The sequence below is a fragment of the Suricata suricatta genome, chromosome 2 (genome assembly GCF_006229205.1).
Source record: "Suricata suricatta isolate VVHF042 chromosome 2, meerkat_22Aug2017_6uvM2_HiC, whole genome shotgun sequence".
In the NCBI taxonomy this organism is placed as follows: Eukaryota; Metazoa; Chordata; class Mammalia; order Carnivora; family Herpestidae; genus Suricata; species Suricata suricatta.
The window spans coordinates 20117613-20137346 of NC_043701.1; the positions used below are offsets into that span (position 1 = coordinate 20117613).

Here is a 19734-nt window from a genome sequence, read left to right on the forward strand (position 1 = left end):
CATGCTTCCCCACCTGTGAGCCCACACGCGCACTCAAGCACAGGCAAGGCAGGTCCTTAGCTCCGAGGGCCTTGCCGGCTCCAGGCTCAAGAGCCACCTCTCCCTAGAAGTTTCTGTGACCCAGCTTTTTTCTTTCCTACCCCCGACCTGGCTGCAGTATTCTTATGAAGGGATGGAGATCAACAATCTGCCTGTGGAGTTGACGGTTGTGTGGAATGGGCACTTCAACATCGACAACCCAGCTCAGAACAAAGGTGTGGACGGTGGACCCTGGGGGCGGGGGGGGGGGGGGGGGACAGGGCAGAGGGAGGGGGCGGCCCTGTCTTCGAGGACACATGTTATGCCATCCTTGCCCCGTGGTGACCCTCTCCCTCTGGCTCTGAGCCTGCCCTCTACGCCTCTGCACTGCTCGGGTGTAGAGCCGCCATGGGCAGCAACGCTGGGTGTGGCTGAGCGAGTAGAACTGGCCGCAAGCGCCCTGCTGATTCTGGAGGGAGACCCCGTTTCTGGTTAAGTCTCGCTCCCCGGGCCCGAAGTTCTCCTTTGCTCTTCTCTGTGTCAGAAGGGCTAAAGGGACACGGCTGCTTGGGCTCATCATCCGAGGCTGGGACTGCACTCCTTGTCCGCAGTCCCATCCCCTCCCACCCACCCCGCCTCTCCGCTTCGTCCGCAGTTCACCTCTATAAGTGCGGAGCCATGCGAGAGAGCTGCGGGCTGTGCCTCAAGGCGGACCCAGACTTCCAGTGTGGCTGGTGCCAAAGCCAGGGCCAGTGCACCCTGCGGCAGCACTGCCCCGTTCACGAGAGCCCGTGGCTGGAGCTGTCGGGTGCCAACAGCAGGTGCACCAACCCCCGCATCACAGAGGTAAGCCGAGGTTCTCTGGGCCGCTCCAGGTGGCCGAGCCATGCCCCGCCGTGGTGCCAGCCACCCCAGTGATTACCAAGGCGGGCTGGGAGCATCTTTTGTTTTCCTGCCCAGCTTCCCCAGAAGCTGTGAGTTTGGTCCAGGAGTGTTTCCCTTACCACGGAAGGTTGAATACAGAGCAGGACTCCACGGTCCTGTTGGAGTCTCCCTGTGCACAGTATCAAAAATGACTCTAAGTCCTTTTGTAAGAATCTGGGGGATGAGGCTGTTAAGCTCCATCGGGGACAACCTCACCAAGCAGTCAGCCAATAGCGGAGGGTGCATAGGGTTCCAGGGTGCAGATCCCAGCCCTTGGGAGGTGGAGAAGGTAGAAACAGTGAGACCTCAGGACTCACTCAAAGCAAGACCTAAGCGGGTAGATGGCAGAAATGGATTTGGAGCACAGTTCAGGGGACATAGGCCATGGAGCAAAGACGAGTGAGAGGCAGGGCAGAGCTAAGCTTGCAGAGAAGGGGGCTTGAGTCCCAGCTCTGCCAGCTAGGCGCTGGGTACCCCAGGGCTAATTTATCATTGCCTTCATGCCTCAGCTTCCTCACCTGTGCAAGGGGTCTAAGGCTCCATCTCACAGAGGAGTTACAAGGATTGTATGAGCCTTAAGTCATGCAAAATGCTGGCTCCCGGCCCAGCCCAAAGAGATCTCACCCTCTTCCTCCTTGTCCATCATCAACACTGTTAAAACTGGTCCGTCCATATCTATGCCAAGGGGATCACTGTCCCTGGGGTTTCTTTAGGTCACCAGTGCCTTCATCTCCCCACTCTCCACTCCTGACAGAGAGACCCCTCAGGCTTCAGCTCCCGCCATGCTCCCCTGGTAAAATAAAGAAGAGGCGTGCATGCCTCAACAGCCGGACCCTCAGCCCTCTAGCACAGTGTTTGCAGATCGTAGGTACTCAGCACCTCCTTGCTATAGTGGCTGCTGCCAGAGGGGGGAAAAAAAGAGGAAAGGGAGCTCTGTCTTGCCTCCGTACATAGTAAGGAGAGATGGGTGGCTCTGTGCAAAGTGTCACAAACACACATGTATCCAGTAATCTAATCGTGGCAGTTACAGTAATAGGCCAGATATTGCTGTGGTCCTTCACAGTTTGCAAAAACAGTTTCCAGTCCCTTACTTTGTCCGTCCCCACAGCGACCCCACCATATGGTTTCCACGACTACTGTAATGCAGTAGCACAGGCAAAGTGGCTTCAAAGACAAAAATTTGCTGTCTCTCAGTTCCAGAGGCTGGACGTTGAGACCCAGAGCTTGGCAGGACCAGTCCTTCTGAGGGCTTTGTGGGAGCACCTGCTCCAGCCTCTCTCCTGGCTTTCAGGGGGTCTTCTCCCTGATTCCCTTCTCATCATCCTTCTGTGTGTCTCTGTCCAAATTCCCTCTTTATTTGAGGACACCAGTCATGCTGGATTAGGGACCACCCTGATGACCTCATTTCAACTTGATTACCTCTGTAAAGACCCTTTCTCCGAATAAGGCCACGTTTGCAGGTACTGAGCACTGGGATTTCCACAGATGGATTTGGAGAGGATACATTTCAAGTTATAATGCCTGCCAAAGCCAGGGGTATTAGCCCCTGTTCCTAGAAACAAAGCGCAATGCTCAGAGATGCAACGCCCTCACACCAAAGCATAAATCAAAGGGGCCCTGAATCCTGGGTCTCTGGATTCCCAGATTACGCTCTTTCACCCCAAAGGCAAAACCCCATAGATATACTCACTCACCCCTCCGCTAGAAAGCTGTGAGCACATCCCAGGGAGGTACAAAAGCAGGCAGGGGGCTTGATTTTTGTGAGTGGCACCCTCCTCCAGCAAAGTGGGCCTGCAATGGTGGCCCTTTGTGTGAGCCCCCCACTTCAGCCCGTTGTCGTCCACATTCCTGGTTTCCTAGACACGGGGAGTCTCCCTCAGCCTCCACTTCACTCTCCTGCATGGGTAGGAATCTCAATAGCAAGTCTCAAGTTGGGGCAAAAGACATGCATTTAACCTACATGCATTCAGCCTGGGGAAGGAGGGCACCTGAGCCCCCCGTGCCCCAGCCCCCCTCCTTTACAACTTCTCCCACCCGCGGAGCCCTTAAGGCAGAACCACTCCCTGGGGCTGCCACGCATGACTGCTGCTGGTGTGTCTGCAGCGAACAGTACGACTTGCTTCCTTCTTGGCCTGAGACCAAGAAAATCACAGGGAGGAGATAGCAAATTAAACAAATCTCCCTGTGATGGAGGCTATTTACTGGCTCTATACTGGCGTCAGCCCTCTGGGGAGCCCAGGGAACCAAGGACTGGGCCAGAGATAAAGCTCCTTTTTCAGGACAACATGCCAGGCTGGAATATCATGGAGCCACTGCTGCCAGGTGCCAGTGGGGTTTTGGGGACTGGCTGGGCAGGCATTTGGGAAGAATATACGCTCCGCCTTCTAGCCCTTCCTGTATCTGCCCGCCTCCCTTTCACAGAAATGGCCCCTGCCTCCAAGGGATCTGTTTTTCCACAATAGTGGGAACACGCATGTGAAAACCCTCACACTCATGGGCACGCTCACTCATGCACATGTATATGCATGGGTAAGAAGGATCTTAACTTGTAGGTGAACAGACTTCCCCAGCAAAGCCGCCCCTCCAGACTGGTTTCTCCCACCCTCCTCCAGGGTGGAGCCCCAAGTTGTGACCCTTGGGGGTGGAGAAAGTAGGAAGTATTAAGAGGTGGGTTGTCTGGGCTCCTTGAGTTGTGATCCCATTGGTTTTGGCCAAGATCCAGTTGCTGGTGTTCAGAGACACCAGGCATGGGAACTGTGCCCTTCTCTGGTCTTTCAAATGCCAGGAGAGGCTGGCACGGAATGTCTTCTGCCACTAGGGTCACTGCTGTGGGATGTCATAATTAGATCGCATGAACTGTACGGGGCACCTACCTCAAAGCAGGCCCTTGGTTGTTGGTTCCCAGCATCTCAGTCATGGGTTTTTAACACCAATGGTGACATCTTAGGAGGGAAAGCCAGTCATTTTGGCCAGTCTATGAGGGTAAAGTCTAAATTAAACCCATCTCTGTTAGAAACCAAGCCAGACAATGAAGGCAAAGGGCTTGTGACAAGTGCTCTTCTAAATCCAGGAAGATGTTGGGTAGTTGTGGTTTTCAGCCCAATGACAACTTGAGAAATAAATATGGTGCCATCACTGAAAAGTCCACAGGAAGTAAGACACCATCCCTGTGCTCAGAGACACAGGATCTGATGGATGAGGAATCAGACACCAGTGATTGTTACCATGAAAGGAGCATTACATGTCAGTGGAGAGAGGGGGGGAACAACTGGTTATGGGGAAGTGACATTTGAGAAGGGTCTTGAAAACTGGGTGGTCTGCCATAGTGTGGAGGGCTGTGGGCATTAAGAGGGTTGTCCATTTTCCTTCAGAATGAAACAACACAAGCAAATGCCAGGATTTTCTATGAATCACTCAGGAACAGTGTGGGTCATATTCCATCCTCTCATCTCTTCCACAGAATAGGAAGGTGAAGGAGGGGATTTGAAACTGCTCCTAATACCACACACAAACACAGACTTCTCTACTGGAAGTTCCCGCCATTGAGGGTCCCAGACCTGGGTGCCCTTGTAGACATGGGCCCAACTCAGGGAATCGGGTGGAGAAGGGGAAGAGCCAGAAGCCTCTCCTTGCCCCACCAGCAAGTGGGTAATGGCTCTTCTCTTGGTTCCTGTCAAATTACCGTGCTTCCTCCCTCCAGATAATCCCAGTGACGGGTCCCCGGGAAGGAGGCACCAAGGTCACCATCCGCGGGGAGAACCTGGGCCTGGAATTCCGGGACATCGCCTCCCATGTCAAGGTGGCCGGTGTGGAGTGCAGCCCTTTGGTGGATGGCTACATCCCTGCAGAGCAGTAAGTTGGAGCCGCAGGAGGCGTAGGGAGGTGCAGCTGTCTGTTGTTGACTCCCCTTCCCTGGCCAGCAATTGACAGCCAATGGCAAAAGGTGACACTAACATTCTAGTGTACTCCCCACCCCTGAACTAGCTAGCTAGCTAGCTAGTGTAGAACAGGGGAGGGGACATGGGGCTGGGAGGGAAGAGAAAAGTGATCCCTACCACCTTAGGGTGTGGCTGTGGGTAGTGATGAGACAAAGCAAAATGAAAATCTGTAAGAGAAGTGTGAGTTCAGTTCCCTACCCCCTGCAGTCCCCAACTCCCCACTCATGTCCTCCTCCAATTATGAAAGAAGCTAAGCCTCTGGTACTTTCTATGGAGACTGAAAATGAAACTCCACACCTGCTCTCTGGCCTGTGGGAACTTTGGATTGTTTTTCTCCATGCACAGTCTGCTGGTGCGTGGAGTTTGTTCCATGATTGACCTTTACATCCCAATCCACCTGTTAGAGGACGTTTGTGAGTCAATGTATCATTGCTTTGGAAATAAGTAAAAGCAGTTCTCCAGCCCAGCAGACCCTCCTATGAAACGTTAACCAGCATGACAGAATCTATCTTCTGTACCATCTTTGCTGGTCCTCCCACGGTGACACGTTGCCACCTGTCCTGGGTGCGTGGGTTCCTGACTCTTTGCAGGTCTCCCCTTGGGTATGTCAGTCTAGTTTACCTCTCATCTTGCTGGGTCTTGTGCAGGTTCAGTGACTGTGAAACCATCAGTACCACCATCCTCAGTTCCTCCTGATTTCCCTCCTGATCTTCCTGACGCGCTCTTAGTAGATCCTGTGGTAGAAGGATCTATTCTTGATAGAACTCACCTCATGATCTGGCACTGCTAACTCGCCCAAGGATCTTTCTGTGGCTCTTTCAACTTTCTGAGTCCTTCCTTAGAACAAAACCAAAAGCAAGCAGCTATCAATATATTGTGAGTTGGGGAACTTTAAAATGCCCTACTCTGGACCTGCAAAGCCAGATAGAAAATACATTACTATAAAGTCACATGACTGAAATATCCTGGTACCAGTTAGATCAGTGAAATAAGATAGAACACCCAGGAAAAGAATCCTGATACGTAAAAAGTTAGTGATGTGATAAAGGTGACATTTCAAATCAGGAAGAGAAGCAAAGATCATTCAGTAAGTAATCCTCATTGACTCCCTGAAAAAAATACATACCAGACTCTTATTTTACATTATACGCCAAAATAAATTCCAAACGGATTAAAGAATTAAGTGAAACAAAATAAATCTGTGGAATGACTAGAAGAAAATGCAGGTGAGAATTTATCTGATTTCAAATAAGGGAAGTATAACAGTTCTAAGCATAACAGCAAAAGAAAAAAATTATAAAGAAAAAGATCAGGGGATTGGAGTATTAAAACTTAAAATTTTTTCATCAAAAATCAAAGAAAAATGTGCATAATAAACTGGGACTCTTATTATACCCAATTATAGTTAATACAGCTTTTTTGTAACATACAAAGAGGTTCCATTACCAAAAAAAAAAAAAGCAAAGATCACAAAATGAGCAAAGAGCATGACTGGCAGCAAAGAACATCACAAAGTAGACAAAGAACTAAATGCCATATTTAAAAAGTTACATCTCATTAGTCATCAATGAAATGATAACTAAGATAATGGGGAACAATTTTTAAAAGTCAATGCCCACTGCAGATAAGAAGCACAAGAAATAACACATTCATACATTCATATTGGGAATGTAAATTGGGACAAACTTTGTGGAAAGAAATTTGGAAATGTGGATTGAAAGTCTTTAGCCTGGGTCATAATATTTTTAGAACTTTACTTATATAACCAGAATGCACAAATATTTATTTGCAAGGATATTTAATTTGGCCTTATTTTCAATAGTGGACATTTAGGAGCAATATGTATATTTTAAACTAGGGAATTAATCCCATCAATTATTGTATATGCACAGACAGGAAACTGAATGAATCTGAACAGCAATGAAATGAAATCTGATGTTATAGGAGAATCATGACCAGGCATATACTCAAGGTGTATTAGTGAGAACATCATTTACTAAGCAGAATAGAGTTTCTAATTAATTCTGTAAAAGAAAAACAAGACTGAAAACATGTACATCAAAATAGTGACCGTGGATATTTCTGGATGGTTGAAATGGGGTGGGAGGAGGCATATGTATGGCAAGTGTTTTCATATACTTTCTATTTTTTCTTTACACTGGACATGTGCCAAGTATGCTATTTGGACAGAAAGGCATATATTTTTACTGGCCTCTCACCCAGAAGTTCATTCTAAGAGAGACTCAGAACCTGGCAGCCATAAAGTAAAAAAGAAGGCGCAGTTTTACCACAGATACTTTTAAATGTTAGTGGAGCAAAAAACATTATAGACCAAGTTGAAAGACAGATGACAGGCTAAGAGAGAATAATTGCAATACTTACTACAGACAAAAGTTAATACTGCTCATTCAGAAGCTCCCAGAAAAAGACAATCCATTAGGAATATAAGGAGACAGCTTCAGACAAATCAAAGGAAAGGCTATCTAAGATTTTTTACAGCCACACACACATGCTTGACACTATCTGCAACATCACTAGTAATCAGAGAAATAACAATAGGGAAAAAAAGGAGATCTTTTTTCCCTATTTATTGGAAAAACTGTCAAAGGATTGATAATATCTAGTGTTGGCAAAAGAGTGAACTAATCTCCCTTGATTGCTTTTGATGGAAGTGCAAATTGGTAACAGCCTTTTGGACCATTATTTTCTTCTACCTATCAAACATTAAATGCATAAACAATGACCCCACAAGCGCCCTCCTCAGAGATTTATTCTAATAAATGTGCAATGCTTCGGATGTATGTGCCATAAGTCGGTTCATTTTGCAGGGTTATGTGGAGCAGGAGAAAAGTCAGGATACGTTAAATGTACATCAGGAGGGGGAGAGTTAAACCGATAGTGGTGCAGCCATAGTGCCAAGTGCTCTGCAGCTGTCGGGAAGAGTGCAGGAGGGCTGCACCCGACGGGGGGCGAGTCCACACCGTGTCTCTGAATAGAACGAGACAAGTTTGGAACAGGGGAGAGTCCTGTTTCACTTTTATCTTTAAAATCCTGTGTATGTTTACATATGTATGTTTATATATAATTGTTCATGTGTGTGTGTATCACTTATGTTTACATGTGTGTAATACGACACATATGCATATGTATACATACACACGTGTGTGCACACATATGTGTGTATATTTGCAAATGTACAAATTGCCTAACTTATTCTGTGCCTCAGTTTCTTCATTTGTGAAATAGAGATTTTATATATATATGTGTGTATATATATATATATATATATACACACACACAGACACATATTATATATGTTTGTGTAGGTCTAGATAAAAGTCTCTGAGGATATATATATATATATATATATATGTATATATGTGTGGATATATATATATAACTTTTAAGAGAGATTAGGAGTAAAGAAAGGGACACTTATTTTTACTGTCACACTTCAGTACTGTCCTGTTTTTGAGGGGAATGAACAAATTTTGTCATTAAAACAATGAATATCTAGGATGCCTGGGTGGCTCAGTTGGTTGAGCATCGGGCTTCAGCTCAGGTCATGACCTCATGGTTCATGGGTTCGAGCCCCACGTCTGGCTCTGTGCTGACAGCTCAGAGCCTGGAGCCTGTCTTCAGATTCTGGGTCTCCCTCTCTCTCTGACCCTCCCCTGTTCAAGCTGTCTCTCTCTGTCTCTCAAAAATATATAAAAAACAAAACAAACAAACAAACAAAAAACCCAGTGAACATCTTTAAAAAAGATAAATATGTGCATCTCCTCCATCCCTACCTCTCCCCACAAGCAGGAGTCTCCGCCCAACCAAGTGGCCAGGGCGGGGGCTGGGGACAGAAAACACTCCGCTGAGGCAGTCCGCACGGACTCCACATAACCCTGCAACGTGAACCATGCGGTGGGAATGAAGTGCCCCTGGGTGAGGGTCTGAAAATCTTACATTTGCTCCAGAGTCCCTGTGGGACATGCTGGGTGCCCTAGGGAAGGTCACTCCCTCTCTGGGCCCTGCCAGCTATGTTCCCTGTGCTGTTTGGCTGAAGCTTTCCCCACCGTCTGATTCATAATTCAGTGGACAATTCCTGCATGAGGGACACGGGGACCCTCCCCTAGGCTCCTCACTTTACAAGGGTCTCCAAGGAGACCCCTCTAGGTTGTATTTCCTCATTTCCTGACAACAAAAGGGGAGCCTTGCAGGGAAGAATCAGAGTGTCCTTCCCTCCTGTCCCCCTGCCCCCCCCCCCGCCCATCCCTGAGAGCCTGCTGCAGAGAAAGGGCCTGGGTCGGTGTGGGGTCCAGGGGTCACATCTGGGTGTCCTGTGACCCTCCTGTGACCGCGGGGTCTGCCCTCTCCTCCCTGCAGGATCGTGTGTGAGATGGGGGAGGCCAAGCCAAGCCAGCACGCCGGCTTCGTGGAGATCTGTGTGGCCGTGTGTCGGCCCGAGTTCATGGCCCGATCCTCACAACTCTATTACTTCATGGTAAGTCCCGGCCATCGGCGGCCTGACCGGGTGCGGGCTACGGACCTCGTGACCATGGTCGGCACCTGGCTAGACCTCTGTGAGCAGACCCTGGGCAGTGCGTGGGGGTCTGTCCTGCAGGGTAAGAGCACAGCCCTCTGAATCTGAAAGGCTGTGTTCCAATCCAAACCCGCAGTGGCTGGCCCTGGCCCCGGGGGAAGGTGCTCTGGCTCCCAGGCCCAGCGCCCCGAGCTGGCCCAGTGGCATCATGGCCTGGCTGGGATTTGAGCCCCGGCTCTTCTGCTTACTCGCTGGGCGAACTTGGGTGAGCTGCTTAACCTCCCTGTGCCTCAGTGTCTTCATTTCTACAACGGGGGCGATAATACTTGCATCTACCCCACGGCGTTATTGTGAAAATCACATAGAACAGCTGCCTTACTCTTTCATTTCTTGCATGGGGTCTGTGGCAGCCAGTGTTTTCACAATGGCCCGCCCTCTCCCTCTGCACTGGCACCCCATCATCCCTATCCCAGAATCTGCGTTCATCCCACCTTCCCCACTTATCAGCACCCCATCCCATGGCCTCCTTAGCCCCACCCCCAATCCCCATCTCACCTGCACCTCATCCTATGACCTCCTTAACCCCAACCCCCACCTCACCTGCACCCCCATCCCACCTTCCCAGGGCTTGTCTGCAGACCTCACCCTGACCTCCCCCAACCAGGACCCTCCCTGGCCCTGCAGAGGCGGCCCCCGGTGAGGGGCTCTGCGGGGTCAGGGCCCTCGAGACGCCTCCGCCTCGTGGTGTGGGGCAGGCGTGGGGGAGGCACGGGCGTCTTTGTTGCCCCTTGTGCTGCCTCATTTTCAAAACTGTTCTACCATCCAGTTAACTTCTCGGTTTAGTGACAGCTGTGATGGGGTAGTTTCCTCATGATTCTGAGCTGCTTTTGGAAGCTGGAAGCCTGCAGTGATGGATGGGCATCCAATGCTCCAGAACAGTCCATGGGAACCCACTTTCCACCCTCCGCCCCTCCCTCCCTCCCTCCCTCCCTCCCTCCCTCCTTCCTCTTTCATCTGCCTCCCTCCTCCTCCTCCTTCCTTCTCCCTTCAGCTGACAACTCTTTAGCACCTTGCAGGATCCTTCTCACTAGATTGTTTGATAAATATTTGTTTAATTGGTTGAATTTCATAATTTAATTTGGTAGCCCCGGCTTGTGGGTGTTACAGTGATGACTCAGACCTGGCACAGCCCGTCCCTCAGGGGGCCCAAGGTCTAGAAGGAGAGGCAGGATGGAGGACGTGCAGGTGGGAATGTGGTGGGGGCCAGATGGAGAAATGCACCTCAGATGCCCCCTCCAGCCGGCGCCCCACTCCCCCTGCTCCCCCTCCTACTCCTGAAAACCTCCCCTCCTCCTCAACACAGCACAGCTGGCTGTCAGTGTGCACACGGGAGCTCGAGTAGACGAACACACACATGTGTAATGGATTTAACGGATGGGAGGGTTTACCGGGCTCTTCAGGATCTGTACCCCCACCTTCTTCTGAAAGGATCAGAGGAGGTTGCCAAGGGAAAGCCAACACACCTGAAGGCAATCAGCCATAAATGTATATATGTGTGCATGGAGAGAGAGCATGTATACTGTACAGTATCTGTATGTATATACACAGAAGATGTTAATCCAGCAGAGTCGAGATACTGAGAGGTAGAGACAGACAGGCTGAGACAGAGGCAGAGACAGCACTCCCCAGGTGTTTGGAGGTTTGGCGTGGATGCCAAACTTGGGCACGGAATCCAGCTCTGAAACTACCTGTTAGCTGTGGTAACAAGGTGGACACTGCTGCTATGACCAAAGCAAGTGCTGGCCAGCCAGTCACCTGCCCCGTGCAGGTTTTCTTATTTATTGTTATTTTTTTTAGAGGGAGAGAGGGGGCAGTGAGAGAGAGGGAGAGAATTCCAAGAGGTGCAGCAGGAGGGAGGGGAAGGAGAGAGAGAAGCAGGGCTCACCCGAAGCAGGACTCAAACTCACGAATGGTGAGACCATGACCTGAGCTGAAGTCACATACTTAACTGACTCAGCCACCCAGGCACCCATGACCTGCATAGTTTTTATCCTGGGGTCAGTGACAAATGGATGGTAATAGGAATGGCCTCTACCTCAAGAAGCTGAAGTTTGCTTTGGGTATTAGAGGTCTCTGCCAGGTCTCCAGCTGGGCCTCCTCACTTTGACTCACTCCATGGCCCCCTGTCCTGCTGTCACCTTCATGACCCACCCAGGCTATCCCACATACGGTGTATCCTGCCTCACCTCCCCATTTCTGTCAGGGCCTTGTCACCAGGACACAGTGATGGTGGATGATGGCTCACCTTCCCTTGATTTCGATTTCAACCACTCTGTCGCCATGTCCTAGAGTCTTACTTCTCCCATTCTTTTGGCTGCAGCAATGGGCTCTTTAAATCCTGGCTTTGAATGTCGGAACCCATTCTAATCCATCTACCCCTGCAGAATGCCAGGTCCACCTCAAGAAGGACCCAGGGCTCCACTGCCTCTCGCTGTTGTCCAGGCTCCTTGATCTGTGCCGCCTTATCTACCCAATTCTGGTCCCTGAGGCTTTCCATGGCCCGACCCCTTTCCTGTCTCCATCTCCTTCCCCACATTGCCCTAAGCCACATCCTCCTTGCTTCTCCAAGCCCTGCCCCTGAACCACTTCACGCCTTCTCTGAATGCCCAGTCCACAGCACCCATGGTGCCTGGCTTCTTGGGGATTCCATGGCATCTGCCTGGAGGATACTCCGTGTGGCCTCTTAGAGCCCCTACTCCTCCGGTCAGATCAGTAAGTCTTTGGAGGTGAAGCCCCAGATGTTTATTTCTTTGTGAGCACCACCCCCACCCCCACCCCCGCCTCCCGTGGTGCTGCAGCAGCTCCAAACCTTCCTGCATGTTGGAATCTTCCAAGGAGCTCTAAACACAATGATCCAGAGCCCCACCCCCACCCCCAAGCTAAATCACATACTACACGTGGGGCGCAAAGTCCCCAGGACATTCCAACTCAGCCCAGGCTGAGGACCGCTAGATGCTAGTGCTTCTAGAACAGCCACGGTGCCTGTTGATAGAGCTGGTACCACCAGGCTTAATTCTTACAAGGAGCCTGTGTTGTAGACATTCAAACGCCCCTTCTGCTCTCAGGCAAGGTCAGTCTCACACAACCACTGTTTCTGCCCCGGAGCAGGATGTGGTTAGATGCAGGGCATCGAGGTGAGGCCTCGTGGAAGAAGCTGGATGGAAAGGTAGGTTGGGATGTTCCATGCAGACCTGGAGCAGTGGGAGGCTATCCCTGGCATAAGGTGTGAAAGTGCACCAAAAGATGGGAAAAGGAGGGAGGAGAAGGAAGGGACTAATGGGAAGGGAAGAGGTTGGTGCAGAAAGGTTAGTCGGGAAACATAATAGTTGTTGCCACAAGGCAAAAATGCACTGGCCCAGGGAGGCCCTGGGACTAGAAGGCTTGTGACTCATAGGAACTGTACTGGCACCACGAGTCTACTGGGGAGAACTTTCAGGGAGGGGAATGACGCTGGGGAGCTCCATCTCCTCCCCAGTCCCTCCTGTGCATTTAAGGGCCCAGTCATTGTGGGCTCTCCCCACAGAGCCCCTTGGGGTCCCGGGAGGGAATGAGGGGCAGAGGTTCCCATGAATCTCAGCTGGGAAGTGGGAAGAGACAGAGTGACCCTCTCTCCAGCATTGAGAGCCCTCACGGCCTCCCCACATGGTTAGGCAGCTTGCAGGTGCCCCTTCTTGGGCCCCACAGAGAAGCCCCTGCCTCTTCTGGAGTCCTGGGACAGCTAGGGAACCCGTCCCCAGGGGTCCTCTGGAGACATGGGGCACACTGGGGAGCCCCCTGCCCTGTGCCAAGATTGGGAGTAAGGTTAGGGTCTAACTCCGTTTCCCTCCCGAAATCAGGCCAGACTCTGTCGTGTGGACTTATTCACCCAAAACCCAACAGCTAAGGCCAAAGGATTAGCATTCTTGGTCTTGTCACCCTTTCTGTCATTCTGTCCCTAGAGATCTCTATGGAGGGACTCTTTCCCTTCCCCACCTCCATCCAGGAGCCAAGTGAAGAGGTGGCAGACAATACGGAATTTGATTTCCCATGCAAACCCACTGTGAAATATTTATGAAGCATGACTTGAATAATTAATCGTTTCTCACAACTTTAAAACATGTCTCAGTATCATCCGCTCCTCACCCCCACCCCAGCCCGCCACTGCAGAGCCAACAGGGATTACTCCCTCCATCCCTTCTAGAACCCCACCCACAGGCTGCCAGAGAGCCTCTTCTCCCACCTTGCCCCCACCCCCATCTATCTTAACCTGCCTGGTGTTTTACTTTATCTCCAGGCCCACCCTTGCCTCCAACAGACCGCGCCCTCTTTCCCTTCCCGACAGTGGGGCAAAGGCACCATGTTACCAAGACACAGAACTGGGAGATGACACCAAGTCACAGAACTGGAAACCTATCAGGCACCTTTGAGATAACTATGTTTTGACCCAGCTCCCTGATTTTATGATCGGAGAGGTTACAAGATGGGCCAGAGTCACACAGCATGATCTGGGCAGAGCTGTTCTCCACTCTTTCCATAGCCTCACCCCAACCTGCGTCCTGGTCTCCATTTGAGCCAGCAGCAGCGCCAGAATGAGGGGTCCCTTGCATTGTGGGTACCAGGGGGATGGCAGGCTCAGGATCTGCAGGGACCCGCTGGCCAGATGGGCCCCAGGTATGGGGCGGGCACTGGGTGCAGCAGTCAGTGAATGTCCCCGAGTGTCTCTGGGCACATGCCAACTTCACTGGGGCTTCTCTCCTCCTCCTGAGATGTTATGGATTGAGGCCTCTCCTGGGGAGGTTGCCTGCGGGCTGGGAGGCTGGGAGCCCAGTTGGTTCAACTTTTGGTGCAGAATTCTTTAAGGGGCAGGGGAGAGAGAAATCTTCATTTAAATGCAGATACAGGCTTCTCACCTGGGACTAAGGAAAGTTTTTTTCCATTAAAATGCTAATGAAAGAGCAAACCTCCAACTCCAAATCCTCTGCTTGCAGGTGCCCCCTCCCTCTATCCTCCCTCAATCCCCTGACCCTTCTTTGCTCCTCCCCCAGGGTTTCCCTGGGCCCTCCTCGCCCGTCGCCCGTCGCTCAGCTCTCTGAACAGGCCCTTGGAAGGAACCGGTCACCTTCTCGAAAGCATCTGAGACTGGAGAGGTGGTTGAGAACCAGAGCTCTGGAATCTTATCTCAGATGTGCCATGTTTTAGCTGTGTGACCTCGGGAACTTTACTTAATATCTCTGAATGTTTTCTGTAAAATAGGTATTAATACCTACCTTGTAGAATTGAATGAGCAAATAAATTATATAGAGATGGATGAAGAGATGAAGTCTGCCCGTTAAAATGTTGGCACATAGCAGCTGTTATTACTATTATGAACATAGAGGTATAAACAGGGTCCAGAATGTCGCTTTCCCATACCAGCTCAATAAAATCTTCATGGGCTCTTTGGGAGGCCACTGTTACAGAAGATTCTAGAAGGCAGCTCTGGGGAGCAGGGTGCCGCCTCTTCAGACCCTGCCCCAGTTGTGTCTCAGGCCAGATCCTTTCCTACACAGACGCTGACTCTCTCAGACCTGAAGCCCAAACGGGGGCCCATGTCGGGGGGCACCCAAGTGACCATCACGGGCACCAACCTGAATGCGGGCAGCAATGTGGTGGTGATGTTCGGGAAGCAACCCTGCCTCTTCCACAGGTAATGCAGCTCAAGGCAGGCCTCAGGGGGGCAGCGGGGGAGGTGGGGGTGCCTCAGGGCAGCAGATGACCAGGGCTAAACTGGAAGTGCCTTCTCCTCCCTGAGAAAGTGGCCATTCTCTTTGTGGGAGGATTTGATGGCTGTGAAAGTTTCTGCCTCGGTCTAGAGAACTGCCAGGCACCCCATTCATGCTGTTGCCCACCATTTAGCCCTTGTGCCCCTATGCCAATCCACATATAGATCCCTCGGGTTCCACTTGGAGCCACTTGGGAACCTACAGGCCCTGCCCACAGGTTAGCCTCTCTCCAGCGGCTGCAGAGCCGGCTGGACCTGCTGAGATCTGCAAGGGCCCCCCCTACCCCAGCTGGCTGAGGTTCAACCTCGAAGGGCAGCTGACTTTCTCTCCCCTGATTCCACCATCCAGGCCCAGAAGGGCACACCTCCCATAAGCCAGGAGCCTGGGGTCTAGGAGCGGGGCGGGGAGTTCATCTTGATGCAGGACTCCGGTTCAGGGGGGAGGTGACATTCTGCAGGAGAGATTTTCCTGGGACAGAACTATGCTGAGGGCTGTGGCAGATCTGAAGTCAGGCCAGGGATCAGGAAAAAAACTGTTCTGACACTCGCTAACATGGTAAGAAGAGTTTACTCAGGAATTATTGCAATAGGTGTCAAGAGTATCACAATGGGGAAAGGAAGTAAGCAGGTTTGACTCCAAATACAGCAAAGACATGGGGGGATTTATGGCCAACCAGCAGAGTGAGGGGGTCAGTGATGGGATTTTACTAAGAAGAAACAAGAATAGGAAGGTTCTTGCTAAACGGACTTAACAGGATTCTTGCCGAAGGCAGCCCAGGATACTCAGCTGGAGGGGCAAAGGGAGTTCAGACTTTGCAGGATTCTTGCTAAAAATGGAGCTTGACAGGCCCAGGACAGGGCCTCAGGGATAAGGCCTCATTGAAAAGAGAGCTCAGAGGAACCGGTCTACAGTTTGGTCAAGTCTTTGTCAATAGTGCCTGGAGCTTTCTATCTGAGGCAGCGCTGACCTATTGGCTCTGAGGAGTCTGACGAACAGGGAGGGGTGGGTGGGCACTGCCCCGGACCACTGTCCTCATCCACACCCGGAGCCCAGCTCCATGCCTGCCTCCCTGCAGACGCTCTCCGTCCTACATCGTCTGCAACACCACATCCTCAGATGAGGTGCTGGAAATGAAGGTGATGGTGCAAGTGGACAAAGCCAGCATCCACCAGGACCTGTTCTTCCAGTATGTGGAGGACCCCACCATCGTGCGGATTGAGCCAGAGTGGAGCATAGTGAGGTAGGGGCGGCCCTGACTTCAGTTTTCCTTCCCCAACTCTCAAGAGCCAAGGACAGTTCTGGGACCCAGTTCTGCTTTGAGGACTGATGAATTTCGGTTGACTCAGAGCACTCCCCCCAAATCAGACCTTCCTTCCAGGGTGCCCTCCTTCCACTGAGAACACCTCTGAATGGGACCCAGCCCCAGAGGCCAAGCTCTGACCAGCAAGAGCCCCTGACCCCTAATCTGAGCATTGATGGGTACACCCAGAGGAAATGATCCCATCACAGTGAACTGCTGAGGGGTGCCAGGCCTGTTCCCTTGAACCTCCCTTCTGGCAAATATGGGTGATAAGTCCAATCCTGCGGAGGGATGCAAGAGAAAGAGTAAGATCAAATCCAACTTCTTCTTGGCCTGCTTTTGAGCAAAAATGTGCCCTGGCCACCAGAGTGCAATTCAAACGTCTGTCCTCTGGGCTTCTTTAGCATCTGGCCATCTGTCTGGCCTGCTCTGTCATGACCCCAAGTTGTCTGCTTGCTTCAGCCTTCCCTCTACTGCAGACTCCTCAAGGGTGGGGAATGGACCTTGTTCCCTGCTCTTCTCCGGGGGCCCAACACAAGCATAGAGAGCACACATCCTAGGAGGGAGGCAGGTGTGTTCTGTTATAGCAAGACCCTCCAGGGCCACCTCTCGCTCAGCCATTCTCAAGCTGACTTGTGCCAGCTGCATAACTTTCCAGGATCCTCTCTGGAGAGATTCACTGGGGGCTTTGGAAACTCCAGGATCCCTGGGGACCCTCCCAGTCCCTGTTCGGTAGGGCTGTGGGCTGTGGAGTGTGGCATCTCCCTCCAGGGAGGGAGCTCTGTTCCAGGCCCTGGAGGATACATGGTAATGGGAAGGTGACGCTAAGGGCATCCTGAGACCAAGGGCCCTGATGACCATTGGGAAACTGCTGTATCAGGGGCCGAAGGGGAATGGAACAGGGCTTGGGATCAGAAGGAGTGGGCTCAGCCCTGCTCTACATCCAACCAGCCGAAGTAATCAGTCACCTTAAAGGTTACATAACTTCTCTGGGCTCATGGTTTCTCATCCATCAACTCCCTCCTGGGGCACTGGGAGGGGTAAACAGAATGCATGCGTACAGTGCAGTGCCTGGCCCAGCTCTCCTGCTGCTCCTGGCCCAGTCCTTGGCCCTCCCCACCATTGGCTTCAGTTCTAGAGTGTATCTGGAATCCGGGGAAGGGAGAAAGCATGGAGATGTGGTCTCCACAGCTGAAGCAGGGGTCAGGGACAAGTCCAGTCCAGAGAATAATCTTTTAAACCAGGAATGAGCAAACTCCAACCTGGAGGCCAGATCTGGCCATCTGCCTCCTTGTATAAATAAAGTTTTAATGGAACACAGCCATGCTCATTCATATATATGTTTTGTCTATAGCTGCTTTCTCAACGCAACAGCAGAGATGAGTAATTGCAAAGGACCATATGGCCTGGGAAGCCTAAAATATTTACTCTCTGGCCCTTTCCAGGAAAGTTTGCCACCCCTGCCCCTCCCTTACACTCACAAAAGGCAGCCTTTGCTGAGATCAGATTTGATTGTCCTCAGCAGTTACCTTCTAAGACCCAAACTTTGTAAGTTTTAGCTGTGATTTTTAAAGTAGATGAATATGAGACACGAAAAAGGGGGAAATTGTCTGTAGAAAGCTATTCTGGGATTTGCCCCCCGGCGCCTGGGAACTCTAGGAAGTTGGTATAGCCCTTTGCCTAGACAAACTCTGCAGCTCCCTAAGGAATTCACAGTCTGGTTTAATTCAGTTCTTCCTCATGTCGTTGTCACAGAAATAGAGGCGTTGTCCTTCCAGGCACTCAGTAGTGGACCCTGAGTCGCGTTCCTAACAAGAGGGAGGTTGGAGGCACGTTTGTGGCCTGGCAGCCAGCTCTAGAGACTTCGCAACAGTGAACAAATTCTCTGATGGGTGGAGCTTGGCAGAGTGAGGCTTTGCACTGCTCTCAAGAGTCTGGGCTACTAAGGATCAGGGATGGGAGGTGGTTCCATTTGTAAACGTGTGGTGAATTGGTGATGGAGAAGATTGGGTGATGGCCAGACAGCAGAATCTCCTTGTAGAACACCACCATGGGCAGAAGAGGCTGTCTGAGTTTTACAGGAATCTTCCAGCATGCATGTACACGTGTGTGTATGCTCATGCTTGTGTGTGTGCGCCTGTAGGGCAGGAGTGGGAGGGGCAGGTGGAGGGGGAAAGGAAGCCAGGGAATCACTGGGAGTTCGGAGATGGGCAGATGCATAGAGAGGTAGAAATGAACGTGGGGGAGAGATTCTTTATTCACCAAGCTTATAACTGTTTCAGATGAAATTGTAGTAATTTCTGGGGAGGAGACTGTGCTCAGACCCTGGAGAGTCTGGCGGGGGGCATCTTGGAGCAAGGCTTTCATTAGGCCAAGGCCAGTGTGAAAATCTCCCTGAGACTGGTGAGGGCTGGGGCAGAGACACCAGGGGGCTGTAGAGAAACATGTGACTCAGGTCGGGAGGCTTCAGAGCCTCCACGGGTGTCCAAGCTCTGGATGAGCTCGGTGCTGGACAGCCACAGACATCTGGTTATCACTGTCGTCCCCTTGGCTGCTGAGAGCTCGTCCTTATTATTATTCAGTCAGTTTGTCATCATTGCCCCTGTGAACATTATCACGCCTCCCGGTTATCACTGTCTTTAATGTCAGACCTCAGCCTGATTGATCATCATCATCATCTTCAAGTGCCATTGCTATTCCTGTCCTTGTGTTGACATGCCTCCTTCTTCCTTCCCGGGCAGTGGAAACACCCCCATTGCCGTGTGGGGGACTCACCTGGACCTCATACAGAATCCCCAGATCCGTGCCAAGCATGGAGGGAAGGAGCACATCAATGTGAGTCCAGGGTGGGCGGGGAGCATGGGGGCTGCCCACTCAACATGTCCCAAAGGGATAAGTACTCAGGCAGGCCTCTCAGTCACCAATGACCCATTGTACATGATACCCCAGAGCACTGGGCCAATGGGATGAGGGAGCAGACGTGAGAGCATTTTCATACCTTGGGGTACAGGCATGGGGCCCTGAGGTTTCATATCCTTACTCCTCCACCTTTCAAACCCCCAGGGCTGCCCCTTAGCTTGGAGATCCCCTAGTCACTGCCACACCCTCTGTGGACAAAGTGGAGTTTGATGCCAGCTTCCAAGTTTACTGCTTGAGTGCCCAGGTTGTAGGGTCCTGGCTATAGAGGGGTGGTGAGCCATGCCAGCGCCATGCTGCATG

At 51.3% G+C, this 19734-nt stretch overlaps 1 protein-coding gene across 2 annotated transcripts in view; it reads left to right on the forward strand.

The window, feature by feature from the left end:
• PLXNA4 (plexin A4) overlaps positions 1-19734 on the forward strand; it is a 437906-nt gene that overhangs the window by 362854 nt on the left and 55318 nt on the right. For both annotated transcript variants that reach the window (XM_029923240.1, XM_029923233.1), the window contains exons 11-17: positions 158-254; positions 674-864; positions 4643-4794; positions 9258-9375; positions 15003-15139; positions 16291-16455; positions 19257-19350. In XM_029923240.1, coding sequence (XP_029779100.1) covers positions 158-254; positions 674-864; positions 4643-4794; positions 9258-9375; positions 15003-15139; positions 16291-16455; positions 19257-19350 — 954 coding nt within the window. The remainder of the gene's footprint in view (positions 1-157; positions 255-673; positions 865-4642; positions 4795-9257; positions 9376-15002; positions 15140-16290; positions 16456-19256; positions 19351-19734) is intronic.